This window comes from Perognathus longimembris, chromosome 1 (genome assembly GCF_023159225.1).
Source record: "Perognathus longimembris pacificus isolate PPM17 chromosome 1, ASM2315922v1, whole genome shotgun sequence".
Lineage (NCBI taxonomy): Eukaryota > Metazoa > Chordata > Mammalia > Rodentia > Heteromyidae > Perognathus > Perognathus longimembris.
In genome coordinates this window covers 81,777,204-81,791,867 of record NC_063161.1, presented here as the reverse complement: position 1 = coordinate 81,791,867, position 14,664 = coordinate 81,777,204, and the positions used below count along the sequence as shown (strand labels likewise).

The 14,664-nt window shown below is 40.9% G+C and overlaps 1 protein-coding gene across 8 annotated transcripts in view; it reads right to left on the bottom strand.

Moving 5' to 3' along the window:
* LOC125339685 (aminopeptidase O (putative)) overlaps window positions 1-14,664 on the bottom strand; it is a 348,038-nt gene that overhangs the window by 51,194 nt on the left and 282,180 nt on the right. For 3 of the 8 annotated variants that reach the window (XM_048330939.1, XM_048330970.1, XM_048330947.1), the window contains one exon: window positions 13,320-13,367. The exons of 4 other annotated variants lie outside the window; for them this stretch is intronic. In XM_048330939.1, the coding sequence (XP_048186896.1) occupies window positions 13,320-13,367 (48 nt within the window). Of the gene's footprint in view, window positions 1-3,786; window positions 4,106-13,319; window positions 13,368-14,664 lie in introns of those variants that run through there. One more of the 8 variants, XM_048330985.1, reaches the window with a different exon arrangement.

Sequence of the window (14,664 nt, the reverse complement as noted above, 5' to 3'; positions counted from 1 at the left end):
CCTGATCTTGTTCTGATGGGAGAGGCTTTCTGATGGACTTCAAAGGTCTGAATGTCTACTGGCAAGGTACCTGTTACTCCAGGCTTGGGGGTAGGGAACTGAAAATGACCTTGGCTGGTCAAGGGAAGTGGGGTTTTCTTGGACACACAGGATAAAGTGTATCTTTAGGCTCACTCCAAGTCATACTGGAGGGTTTCTAGGCCCTGCAGTTAAGTCTCAGTTTCTGGGACATGTGCCTTCTGATCATGCCCTTTTCCATGTTATGGTTAATGTAACAGGATGAGAGAAACCACAAAGTACAAAAAGCTACAGGGGACTGAGCAACTTATTCATGCCCCCTAGAAGCACTAGAAAAAGATGTCTTTAGCAAAAACACATGCAATCAAAAGAAGGGGCGGGGACTCTGGAACATCAAAGACCCTCAGTTGTGGTGCATGGTCCACAAACAGGATAATCCTCCAGATAGCTGGGCAAGTCAAAAGACAAGGGAGTAAATCACATTTGCTTGTTTGAGCAGAGATACAGTTCTTTCAAAAGAAAACATAATATGACAGGATTTAGCACCAGTTGAGGAAACTTATGGCTTAATTCCTCACCCTATGCAGGGTTAGGCTTGAATAGGACTTAAGTACACAGGCAAGCCCCAGAAGTTCACTGGCTCCTTGTGAAGTGAACCTCAAGGCCTCTTTCATCTTCAGCAGAGTGCAGCATTACCTCACATTTACCAGCCGGCTACAGCCTGGGCATCCACAGAGGGCTGGGCTCTTGTGCTTTGATGGCTGGCAACACTATAATCAGGTATCATTTTCTATAAGACACTGTCGGGGGACTTAGTTTCTTATCATATTAAAATGAAAACCTGGCATTCTGTATACATGTGAGACAGGCCCAGCCAGAGGATGCCTTGCCTTTAGATGTCTGGGGGGAAAGAGAGGTTGCTTAGTCCCTCATCTGCTTGCTGAAACTAAAACGATTCCTGAAGATCAAAAGGATACTGATGTACTCCAATTATTTTACCAAGCACATAAAGATGATGCAGAGAAACCTATTAATTGGCAAAATAATAACATTTTCTGTTCACCACATGCATGTTTGTATTACAAGCACTTTGTATTGGTAACAGGACCAGAGCCTGTGTATCCTGGAATTCCACACCATACTTCCCCCTCGCCCTGATCAAGCCTACCTGAGAGGGGCTTTCACCCGTTTAAAGAGCAAGGTTGTCCTCAAAGCCAGCCAGGCCAGACCATAAAATAAAAACACCAGAAAGGAGGCAAAGTATCAGTTACACTTCTTTCAGGATTCAATTATGCTGCTTTGAAGTTCAGGCTATTTGCATTTTAATAAAAGCCAGAATGCAGGAGATGGCTGTGTAACTACGTATTGCTTGGAAATAGGTTGAGTATCCATTTCAGTATAATCCTTAAAGCAGAACAGAAATAACCCCACAGTTAATTGCTCATCGTCCACAATTTCCATATTATAACAACAAACTATATATACCCATCATAGGGAGGAGCTGATATCCCCCTCTGAGACTTATAATGGCTGGTAGTTTAGTTCTCATTCAGAGAGAGAAAAGACACTGAGGACAACTATTGCTACTTTTTACACTGGTGGTCATACACAAAGTCCAAGGTAAAAAGAGGAATCTTAAGCCCCCTCCTCAAGTCCTTGTAGGATTCAATATGAGTTCAGCTTGGCCTGCACTTACAGATGTACATCCCCTACTACATGGGGGACGGTTTTCTAAAGGCTTTAGTGAAGGCTTACATGTCCATAGGACTACAGGGCTATAGTCACAGTCAAACGCTGAATTCCAAAGAGTCAGAATTTCAAAATGACTAAATTCAGTTAATTTAAAAAATAAAACTGAAGCTGGTCACCAGTGGCTCATGCCTGTAATCCCAGCTACTCAAGAGGCTGAGTTCTGAGGATCACAGTTTAAAGCCAGCCCATGCAGAGAACTCTGTGAGACTCTTATCTCCAATTAACCACCAAAGAGATGAAAGTAGAGCTGTGGTTCAAGTGGTCAAGTGTTAACCTTGAGGAAAAAAGGTAAGACAGTATTCGGGCCCTGAATTGAAGCCCCAGGACTGGCATGCATGCACACATACACAAAATGGAGCCTGAATAAATGACCAGTGATATCATAAGGTAAAATATGAAAATAGAGGGTGTTTTTGTTTTGTTTTGTTTTGGCCAGTCCTGGGCCTTGGACTCAGGGCCTGAGCACTGTCCCTGGCTTCTTTTTGCTCAAGGCTAGCACTCTGCCACTTGAGCCACAGCGCCACTTCTGGCCATTTTCTATATATGTGGTGCTGGGGAATTGAACCCAGGGCCTCATGTATACGGGGCAAGCACTCTTGCCACTAGGCCATATCCCCAGCCCCTTCTACTCTTTTTCAACAATTACTTTCTGTATAAGACTTAAAGATGAAACAGAAAATAGGTCTTTGAGTGAGTAGATTTCTCATTAAGTTTCTTATTTTCTATATTTTCTCTAATAGATAAGCAGAAAAAGAAAAACTAAATTTCCTATCCTGAGTTGGTTTGCTTGAAACTACAAGCTATAATAAATAGCTGAAGTGAAATAAAAAAGGAAATGCTTCCCCCAGAAAACAAGGCTTAGTTACCTCACACAGCAACAAGGACCACATCCCAACTGCAATAGGCACCCTGCCTGGGTCCTGAGTCTATTTCAGTACCCTCAATGACATGAGCTGGAACCCCAGGAAGCCTCCTTACTTTGGCACACTGGGCATGCCTGTGCAACAGATGCTATCCAGGGCAATCACCAAGAAAGAGAAGACAGACTGGTCTTGAGTTTACCCAGGTTTTATCAAAGGGCTCTCACTGGCATATGCGAAGGCCTAGTGGAAACTCAAGTTTTTATATTAATAGCAAACTTAAGGGTAGTAGAATGGGTCAAATGGTAGTAGTATGGGTCAAATGGTAGAGCACCTGTCTAGCAAACAGGTAGCCCCTGAGTTCTAGCTCAGTGCCACCAAAAGAAAAAGAAATTGCATTGTCAGTGGACTTGTTACAAACTATCTTAGAATGGATTTCTCTACTTCCTTCTATTATGATACAGGAGAAGAGGTACTTATAAAACTCAAAATACCAATAACAGATGAAAGGAGGATAGGTGATCTTTGATCACTGCTGAAATTGTGAACTAGTAAAGAATGACATCTCTCAAATTCTAGTGGTTCAAGACTGACTGGCATGGCACGAATGCAAGGCAGGTGACTGAGGGCACAGGAGGGTGGCATGGAGCACACATAAGGAAAGGACAGCTAGGCCTCAGGATTCTGAAGAATACCCTGGCTATAAAACACAGGCTTCCAAAGGGGCCCTACCCATGTAATGGGGGCACATAGCTCCTCACCAGAATATTGCAGACAAAAAGGCAAAGGTCAGGAAGATAGAAACCAATAATGGATTTAATGTCTGCACCTATGTCATGCACACATGAAACTGAAGCCCAACCGTGTCGGCATCTCTGTCCTTTACCTCTTTGAATGGTCTCTTCTCAGAAGCATGTGGTGGCCTCTTGACCTCCTGGTTCCACAGAGAAAATGCATAGTGAAAGTGTGTGTGTGTGTGTGTGTGTGTGTGTGTGTGTGTGTGCATACCTACCAGTACTGGGACTTGAACTTAGGGCCTCAGGCTTTCACTTGGCTTTTTTCACTCACAGTGAGTGCTCCATCAGCCACTTGAGCCACACTTTTACATCCAGCTTTTTTCTTGTACACTGGAAGTAAGAATCTTGGATTTATCTGCCTGGGCTGGCTTCAAACTGTAATTCTCAGATCTCAGTCTCCTGAGTAGGCTAGGATTATAGATGTGAGTCACTGGTGCCAGCCACAGAGATAATTTTTAATTCATAATGGTGGCAAATACAAAGATAATTCCTAGGGGAAAACTACAGATCCCATTAGTGAATCAATTTACAGCAAAAGAGGATGGTTCCATAACCAGCAGAGTTCCACCCTTCAGCTACCTGGAAGCTTTGCTCCACTTGTATTCTCCAGGGCTGCTGCTGCCTTCCAGCAGCTATGTCTGCACATTAATTCAGCAGGTTAGCATACAGACCAAAAATCTAGGGGAACAAAGAGCCAATGGCTTCCACAGTAGGAGAAATAATGCCTCTTTTTAAAAGTACCCTGAAATGAAAAGTTTAGCCTAACACAAATATTTGGACCTAATGCAATGCCTCATTTATAACACAAAGGAAAACTAGGAAGACTTTGGGTTAAAATGCATTCACTTGAAGGCAAGACACATGGCTCTAGTGAAGGTGGTACAATGTTCTAAGGTTCTGAGTTCAAACCCCAGTACCACACCCCTCACACACACACAAAGTGCAAACATGGATTTCCATATTGTCCATACTGGAAAGTTGTAGGCTGTGCACCTTCTAAGATACACCAATGAGGCAGTGTTAGGCCTAGAGAAGACACACACATAGCTGCGTGCATATTCCCATAGGTGTGCTAGGGATTCAGGCATCATTGCTAAATGAGGTTTTCCTGAAACACAAAAACTCTTGGAAAAATCCAACAAAAGAAACCTTCCCAGATTCACCTAGCCATCACATTCCTAAGGAACATCATAAATACTGGTATGGTGTGTACAAAACAGGTTTTAAGCCTAAATATATTAATTTTTCCTCTGTACAACTCCTGGCAGGCGTCTGAAGACTGTGCAGAAGTCATCATCATTCTTGACTCTGGTGAAATGGACTATGAGTTACAGCCACAGGGCTCCTGGACTCTACCTACAGGCCTGAAGAACCCTCAAACACCCACCATGACACATCCACATTACTCCATAAAGATGATCCTGCCCTAGGAGAGCCATTCCTTTATACCAAAGTGTCCCCACTTGACACAGTGGCTCTGGAGATCAACATCACCCCTGTAACTGTGTTCCGCTGAGGTTTATTCAGATATCAAAACTACCAGTCACCAATACTTCTACATCCCTCTTGTGGACTTCCAGCACTAAAAAGGCTATGTTTGCACCTACTTGCTTCTCCTTCTCCTTTCCTCATGATATTATGTTACCTGGCCTCTACCAAAACAATTTTGGACAAGCACCCATTTGAAAACTCAATGGATCAGTAAAGTGCTCTAAAGCTCATGCTTGTATCCAAAGAGCATACCTCACCCATAATGAAAAGACTGCTTTATTACCCAAATGCCCTCCCACAACTTATTTACTCATCCAGCTCACTCTCAAATAAGCAAAATAAAAGGCAACTTCTGATCCTGCCATATCAAATAAAGTGATAGGGAATTCCGGCACAACTCCTGACAGGTCTGTGGAAATAGCCCAGAGTCATCATACAAATACCTCTAGTTGCATTTTTAATAAAAAAAAATTAAATGTATCATACTTCATTAACTAGAAACAAAACTATTTAAAGTACCACAAAACACAATTCTCTAAAAAGATACCTACTCTAGCTGAATACAGTGGCTTAAGCCTATAATCTCAGCTACTTGAGAGGCCGAGATTTAGCAGATCAAGGATCAAGATCAGCCCAGGCATAAACAAGAGTCCATCACACATACTTGCTCTTCTTAGGAAACAAGAAAGCATAAGCAGAAGGAATACAGTCCATGATGCCCTGGCCATAAGGCGAGAGCCTATTTTGAAAATAACCAAGGCAAAAAGAGGCTGGAGGCATGGGTCAAGTGTTCGAGTGTCTAGCAAGTATGAGGCCAAGTTCAAACTCTAATGCCAACAAAAAGTGTCTACAAGAGAACCATATCTGTAATCAGATACAAACTTTCAAATGTTGGTTGACATTACAAAAAAACTAAAAACAATTAAATGCAAAAACAAAATCATTTATCTGTGTGAACTAATTTAATGGGCAATAACATCACAAACATATAAACTATCTACACTGTATCAAGGAAAAAAACACATAACTAGCTTGTTATGATACCTACCTAATTTATGTATGATTGGGGGAAAACACTAGAGGGGGAAGGCAATGAAGACTACAATTCAGCGTATTGTGTTATATAATACTTGAAATACTGTAAAAACAAACAAGCAAAAAATAATCTTAAAATATTTCCTGGCTTTTTTATCTAAAAACAAAAAAGAGAAAAAGTTAATGTAATTTCTTAAATACAGCCTGAAATTGGAGCCCTATACATTGTTGGTGGGAACATAATATTTTCTACCTTGTAAAGAGCTTTCTAAATCATTAAACTCATCTCTTAGGCAGGTACTTAAGAGAATTGAGGACATAGGTCCTTGCAGAAACTTACACGAGTCTTATTGCAGTATTATTCATGATCACCTAGATGAGGAAACAACCAGATGTGCTGATAAACAGCTAGACAGAGCATGGTATATCCACACAGTGGAATACTACTCAGGAATAAACAGGAACAAGCAACTGATATAAATTACAATATAGATTGCATTTAAAAGAAAGACAGAAAGGCAAAAATGCCTTCTTGTATAATTTCATTAATATTAAAATGTCAAAAATATGCAAATCTGTAAAAAGAAAAAGATTACTAGTTTACTAGGGCTGAGGAAATGACAACTAATGGTCACTAAGATTTTTCTGGGATGATCAAAGTCATTGTATCACCAATTCTAAAACTATATGGTGGTGATATTTGCACAACTTGGCAGAAAATAAGTGAATTGCTTATCATGCGTAAATTACATTTCAAAGATGTTAAAAACATATACAGACACACACAGCCTAAGGCTTAAGTCCTGGGCAGCCATGAAGTGCTAAATCTGTTTGGGTTGTGGCTCTTACTTGCCTGACTTCAGTGGAAAAGATGACATCAGTCCATTAGCATTATGAGAATGCAAAAATTTGCTATTCAATTTCCTCTTAAAGATAATAAAGGAGGGGGGAGGAGGAGTCAGGCAGAGGGAACAAATAAATCAGCTCTTTCCTCATTACAGAGTTCAAACCGGGTCACAGCCCTATTAGACTGTAACCATGAGGAATTTAGTTATTACTGTGCACTGCCATTGGGGGCAGTGCTGGAGCCTGGGAATGAGTGATGAAAACCACTGGTGCCTATGACCATCATACCAAGAATACAGGAAACCCAGGCAAGACATCTAGACCAAGTATGGTAACAGACAATGAAAAATCACCATATGAGTAGTTCTTATGTTTAGTGCACATACCCTAAAACCCAACAGAAGCCATTTACTTCACAAACTGCAAAGTTAGGTTTTATCTGTTAAAATCAATACAAACTTAATAATTATACATAATGAAGATAGTAATCTGGTAGGTAGGCAGAGTGTCTATAGTTACAGGCGATGACCTTCCCCTGTGATCTGATGAACAAACATTTGCCAAGCACCTACTAAACTCACTGCTGTGCTCAGCTCGGGAGTCCTGCTAGCCAACTTATCAGCTTTGCTCTCCTGACATATAGGCAAGGAAGGAGCTTTGAGTCATGTCAACAATGGCAGTGGGCTCCAGGTGGCCACGGATGGAACAAACAAGGGTGCTCAGCATATGGAAGAAATAATGGCAGAAGAATCAGGAATAGTCAGTCCCTAAACTTTTCTGATACTTCCCTAGCTACCTGCTCAGAGGTCCCATGATGCATATGCCACATCCAGAAGGTAATATAACTCACAGAACAAAAGATTCTGGATGGGAAAACAAAATATTAAAAAGTACATGAATGATAAGACCAATCAGATAAAATAGTATAGAATTATTTTCAGTTGAAGTTGATAGGACAAAAAAGTATATCTTATGAAAAATGAGCTGCTGAGGAAAAGAGTCAAAAAGGCAGGAAATGGGAAATGCTATATTTATCTCCTTGTCTCCCACCACCCCCTTGAGTATTTCCTCTATTTTGAGAAGAAAGCAATAAAAATTGTTTATCCTATCAACATCCTTCCTCCATTCAGAGCAGCTCTGGTCTACAAAGTGGCCAACGGACCTAACTGACATGGTGGGCTACATGCTTGGGCCCCGAACAGACAAATGCTACTGTCTCGCTAGCAATTAGTGCTCAACGGGGTCGCACAGTGTGTCTGAAAACTGTGAAGCCATCAGCGGATTGGCACTTCAGCTGAACATCTCTTGGCTTATGATACTCTTATTAGCTCCCACTGCTTTATAGAGGGGAAGGAAATGTGAGAATGTTCCAGGATTCTCTACCCTGCCTCTCACTGTGAATCAACCTGTAGCTGAAATGCTCCTTTTTGTCAAGAGAAGATTATTCCAAGAATGAAGAGACTAAAACAAAACAACAACAACAAAAAAAGATAGCAATTTTTCATGATTCAGCCCTTTTGTTCCTATCCCACATCCTAGCTCCCAAACTGCAGAGAAAGGAGGGATCAGGTGAGGAAAGATGGCAATCCACCTAAGCAGATAAAGCTGGCTGGCTAAATATAACATTTGATATGAAAATTATCCTACATAAAAAAAATCATTTCTTACCCCATAAAAAATTCAAGCATACTCCTAATTTCAAGGGCACGCTGAGTTTCAATTCTGAGCAATTAGGAAGCCAAAGTAAGTCCACTGGGCTTTGTCCAATGACCCTTTTAACTACCTGAAAATGATGTCTGATTATCAAGTAATATTATGGCTTACCTATAAGAACTTCTGTCTTTAAAAGTATTGATCCTTGATTACATAAGCAAGGCCATTCTGAGAAGCCTTTTTAAATCATGCATAACTTCATTACTCATAGATGAGACAAACACTGCACCATTTCTCTTCAGTGTCTAAGTGGGCTTCTGTTGGTAAGTCAGGCTCAGGGAAACATAGTAAGCATCCTGAGCCAATTCTATAGAAGAATAATGGCTATTGTAGAGTCAGCCCTCTATAATTGCTGGGGTAGGGTGGGTAGGTATCTCAACACTTGTTTCTGAAAGCTTTCCAGGAATTCTTTAGTGCTCAGGACACCAGGAATCATTGTGACAAGCATTGTACTTACAACAATCAGACCTTTTGTAAAGTGAGCTCACTAAGACCTCAACCAAAATCAATAAAACACCTCCGAGGACTGCAACAAAACTCTGTTTGAGAAGCCTAGTGGAAACTTCCAACAGAACCAGAGGCAGTACTTGCCTGGGGCACAGTGCTCCCCCCCCACCCAAGGCAGCCTCTTGGGTGGCTTGGGAGAAAAGTATACCACTTACATCTCTGTACCTCCTGGCTGAGACCTGCCACAGAAGTAATTATGCTCATATTTTAACAATGGGGACATTTCAGATGACACAAAGACACCACTCCAATGTTCTAAACATGTACCCCTCATGACCACTTGCCGATAGCTACATTTTCTGGTCTATTTTCTTGGTTCCCAGGGTTCCTTCTGTTCTCACCATACAGCAAAGACAAATGACTTCAAAGCCTGAAAGGTATCAGAAAACCTCATCACTGAAAACATCAGTAGTTACTGGAAGTGAGCAATGTACCCAGTGGCAACTCTAAATGAGGAAACTGAGGCTTACACAAGCCAGTTTGTCAAAGGTTAAAAAAAAGAAAGCCAGAAAGGGGTGAAGATGGAGTTTCAACTCATCTGTCTGACTACAAGGAAAATAAAAAGAGAGAAAAGTGCTTTGGATTTCAATTTATTTCCATCCTAATGGCACACAGGTGACCCACAGCACCAAGGTGCAGCACACTCCACAGTAGTACGAAGATGGAAGTTAATGGAAACTCCACATACATTTAGGAAAGAGGAAAGGAAAATCTACATCCACACAAATTAACATCACTCCAGCTAAGAAAAGTGAAGTCAGAAAAACCACTTTGGAAGTAAAATGTTTTCCATAATGGATGCTTTTTACCAAACTCTTGTTAAAGTAGCGACTTCATTTTCATTCTGAGTTATTTCTAATATGACTGTTGAGATAAACTATGATGTACTGTCCTATAAACAACAACAAAAAAGACAATGTAAGGATTTCCACATATGCTGTTAACAGTTTTTCATGGAAAAGCCCCACCAAAAATACAATAGAAGTACTTTCTTCTTAATCTTCATGCCAATGATTCAGATGCCCACAAGCTCACTCTGAAGACAAGTAACAGGAACACAGAAATCCACACATATTTGTGATACATCTCCCCTGCTCTACAACAATGTGTGATCTTAAAACCGGGTTCTCAAAGTAAAAAATTGAGAAATTATGAGTACATGTCTAAATCTACACCAAACGCTGTTTCCTCTCTTCTCTCCTTTTCTAGTTTAACAATTTGAACACAAGGACAGTCAGATAGGAAAAAGTCTGACTTTTCTTCTACCATGGTGAACTCCAATAGGAGTTCCAAAGAAAGTGAATACAAACAAGGTGTTGTGGTACATATCTAAAATCCCAGCACTCTGGAGGCCAAAGCAAGAAGATCTCTTGTTATAGGCTAAAAGTGAAAATGAAGTTAAAGTTAAGGAAAACTAAGCAAAGACCAACTCTTTCATGGCTTGGTTTTAGAGCTTGGTTTGATCTACCTTCACTTTTTCCACTGAGCCTCTCCCAAGGATGGCTCATAATGACAATGCATTATACACAGGGCAATTCTCTAGGCGCTAAGGCGTTGGTCAGCCTGTGAGTCAGAGCCAGTTCACAGTGCCAGCTCTGGAAACAGTGCCTGAAGCTTCAATCCAAGAGAGGAGACTGTGGTCACAGAGCAGGCCCCAACCCAAACTTCCTGAGCTCTGAGGACAAAGGCCAGTTAAATAATTGTGTATTGTACCAACACATGCATGCTTCCTGCAAGCGCACACACCAATATATACTACACTGGCATATCACTAATCCTAGCTGGAAGCTATTTCAACATCATTTAGACTTGTTTTATGATAATCTGATGTTCTCTGATTAAGTAATGTGATTATTGACTTAATCTTTAATAAGACTCAGTGTGCCAGGATTCTCGGTACAGGAATATTGTCTAGCATCTCTCTTTTGCAGCACCTTTTATTTATTTATTTTTGTCAGTCCTGGGGCTTAAACTCAGGGCCTGAGCACTGTGCCTGGCTTCTTTTTGCTCAAGGCTAGCACTCTATCACTTGAGCCACAGCGCCACTTCTGGCTTTTTCTATATATGTGGTACTGAGGAATCAAACCCAGGGCTTCATATACAAGGCAAGCACTCTACCACTAGGCCATATTCCCAGCCTCTCACCTTTTATTTTGAGAGGAAGACATTGAAGAATCAGTTCAGCACCCACCCTTTCTGTTTCTTATCCTTTGAGGGCACTACTGTTATCTGCCAGTACAGCACAAAGGCTTTCCCTCTGAACTAAAATATTCCTTCTCATTTTGCCAGTAGCTCAGTTCTGTGGATCAGAATTCCATATTAGTTTGATCCACATTATTTCCAAGTTGGTATTAGTTTTCTCAGTACTGGTCTAGGGGTGGTTTACTTTGGCCTATAAGCAAATAAACAAAGCCAGGCAGACTATTTTTAAAAATTCATAGGCTGGGGTTTATGTTAATGGTAGATTTCTTGCCTGGCATGCTCTAGGCCATAAGTTCCATAGGCAGAACCACAAAGAAAAAAGAAAAACATTACTTCATTCAGCTCCAAATCTGAAACACATCAAAGCATGAATATGCATAAACATGGAAAGCAGATCTATATTCTAGAAAATAATTGTCTCTCTCTCACACACACACACAGAAAAATATCAGTACTGACTAATAAAAATGGCATGGAGATTGTGCCTGCAGTGCATATGTACCTGGCTATATCTATAGCTGATATTAAAAACACACATTTTTGCCACAGTTGCTCAGTTTGTGACATGTATCACAAAAACTTCAAATAATCTATACTTCGTAAGACTAATTCAGTAGGTGATACTTGCTTATATTAGGAAGAACCTAGCCTTCATGGGAAGGAAGGCCAAGAAAATGGAACCCAGTTTTCCTCTGGTATGGTCTCATAGGAAGATTACACTGCAGCCCCTACATGTTCCCCGGCTTCCTTCAGTGTCTGTGACCCACGATATAAGCACCCAGCTTGATACTCTCCTCACCCAGAACTCAAAGCTGCTTGGCCTAAACACCCTACTTAGGGAGCTGCCCAGACTCAATTGGAAAGTGCCACAGGGGACAAAAGACCCAGGTCTAGTCCCAAGCCATCATGAAGACTGGGAGGTAAAGCCTTAGGGATTGAACTGGAGAAGCCTGTAAAGCCTTTCTCAAAAATTACCATCTACGTCCTGTACCACTCACTGTAAGCAAAATGATCAGCTGAAACATGAGCTGCTCAACTTTTCCTGTGACAATGTCTTCCCTTATTCGCTCTTAAGATTCAGTTCACAGAATTACTTAATACCTCAAATAGCTTTTATAATGTGTAGCACATTCCTTAAAATTGCCTAAATTATTATGATAAATTCCAGTTCTTTCATCCTGTTTCTTGCTGGTGGTGACTGTATTTACTAAGGTTGCCTCAACTTAAGTCTTTCCTGATGCTCTGGGCGGCAGCAAGGTGCTAAGAGGAGATTTGCATAACTCAGCACTGTTTTCTTTAACATTTAGAAATTTAATGGCACCTACACTTTTGGAAAATAGTCACAGACAACTAGTGTTCTTTTTGTCCCATGACAACAAACAAGGTGAAGAAAGATGCTAAAGAAGTCCTATAGAAGCTCTGAGAAACACAGCTGGTTTTCTTAAAGCCAAGAGACAAGGACAAGACACACAAATTTGCCAAAATACTAGTGCCATAAGAAAAGCTACAAAGAATGGTCACAGCAAGAAACCAGGGCTGATTTTGCTGTTAGTCTGCAAGTAAATTTGAGAGTGTTTTCATGTGTCAGAATCAAGGAGGAGAAAAGGCAGATGAATGGCATTACTAGCCACAAGGTGACCAGTTATCAGCCCTTCACAACTCTGTGAAGACAACCTAAAATGCATGAAATACTTAGTAAGGATCAGCTGTCTTGGATGTCACCTACCCAACTCCTACCAGGCTCTGAGAGAACACAGATCTACCTTTCTACAAGATAACACATGGTCACACATTCTCGGTGGAGCTAACCTCAGAAGCCAGGTCTGAATGCCCAAGGCCTGAGTACTGCAGCTGAGAAACAGTGAGGAAGCTCTCTAAGGCACATTACTACCTGCAGAAAATGAGCTTCATTTCATCAGGCACAAGTCCAGAGAGGATTAGAAAGGATCATTTTTGAAGATACAAAGAAAGCCACACCTAATGATGCTATAAGGACACAGAGGCTTCTGAGTCACAGGAATTGCGAGTCAGAACGAAAGCAGGTTGCTACAACTCCAACCAACACTGCTGTGGGAGGATTCTAGGTGTAGTGACTCACTTGGGAAGACACTGCAACTTCCCACTTACTGGGCCAATGCCTTTTGACCTGTAAAATGGAAGATGAACACATAATCAGGGCATCTTTCAGATCTTCTCACAAAATAGAAACATCAAGTATGAGAAATCCATAGTTCAACACCAACCAGAATGGCTAACATAAAAAAGGCCGACCATACAAGGCCCTGGGAAAAGGTGAAGAAACTGGAAACTAGGACGGGGAATATAGTCTAGTGGCAAGAGTGCTTGCCTCTATACATGAAGCCCTAGGTTCGATTCCTCAGCACCTTATATATATAGAAAAGGCCAGAAGTGGCGCTGTGGCTCAAGTGGTAGAGTGCTAGCCTTGAGCAAAAAGAAGCCAGGGACAGTGATCAGGTCCTGAGTTCAAGCCCAGGAAAGGGAAAAAAAAAAACAAAACTGGAAACCTTAAACATTGCTTCTGAGGATGTTAAATGGTATAAATGGTACAGCTACCTTGAAAGACAGCTTGGTAGTTTCTTAAACAGCTAGTTACACATATACTTACCATATGGTCAAACCCAGTACAACTCTTAAGTACCCAACCAAGAGAATTTTTTTTTACAAAGGGCCAGGTACAGTGATACATGCCTATAATCACAGCTATTTGGGAGGCAGAGATTAGGACAACTGAAATTTGGGGTCAGCATGAACAAAAAAAACAAACCTCGAGACATCCATCCTAACCAAATACATCAAGAGAACTAGTACATACCTGTAACCCTAGTTATGAAAGAGACATAGGTAGAGGGAAGGGAATCAAAGGCCAGCTTCATACACTATCAGCTCCAGGCAATATCATTAAGACCCTATTTGAAAATTAACTAGGGATAGGGAGAAGATCCCAAGTGATAAAACACTTGCTTAACAACTGTGAGGTGGTATTCAAACCCTAGTACCACAAAATAAATAAATGAATACATAAAATGGAAGGGAGAAGATTCACGTCTTTACAAGGACAGCTATTCCAATGTTCACAGAAGCATTATTCATAATAGCCAAAAGCTGCAAAAAAATTCCAAATGTCTCACAGTCAGCAAATAGATCAACAAAATGCAGAATATCTATATAATGGAGTACTGAGAGATGTAAACTGAATTCAATACATTATGATTTAAAGAAAACAGAATCGAAAGACTAAATTGTATATGGCTCAATATAAATGAACTTTTAGAAAAAGTAAACCATAAAACCAGAAGCAAGCCAGGTGTTGGTGGCTCATAACCTGTAATCCTCGTTATTAAACCTCAGGAGGCTGACATTTGAGGATTGCGGTCCAAAGCCAGTCCAGTCAGAAAAGACCATGAGACTTGTAACTGCAATTA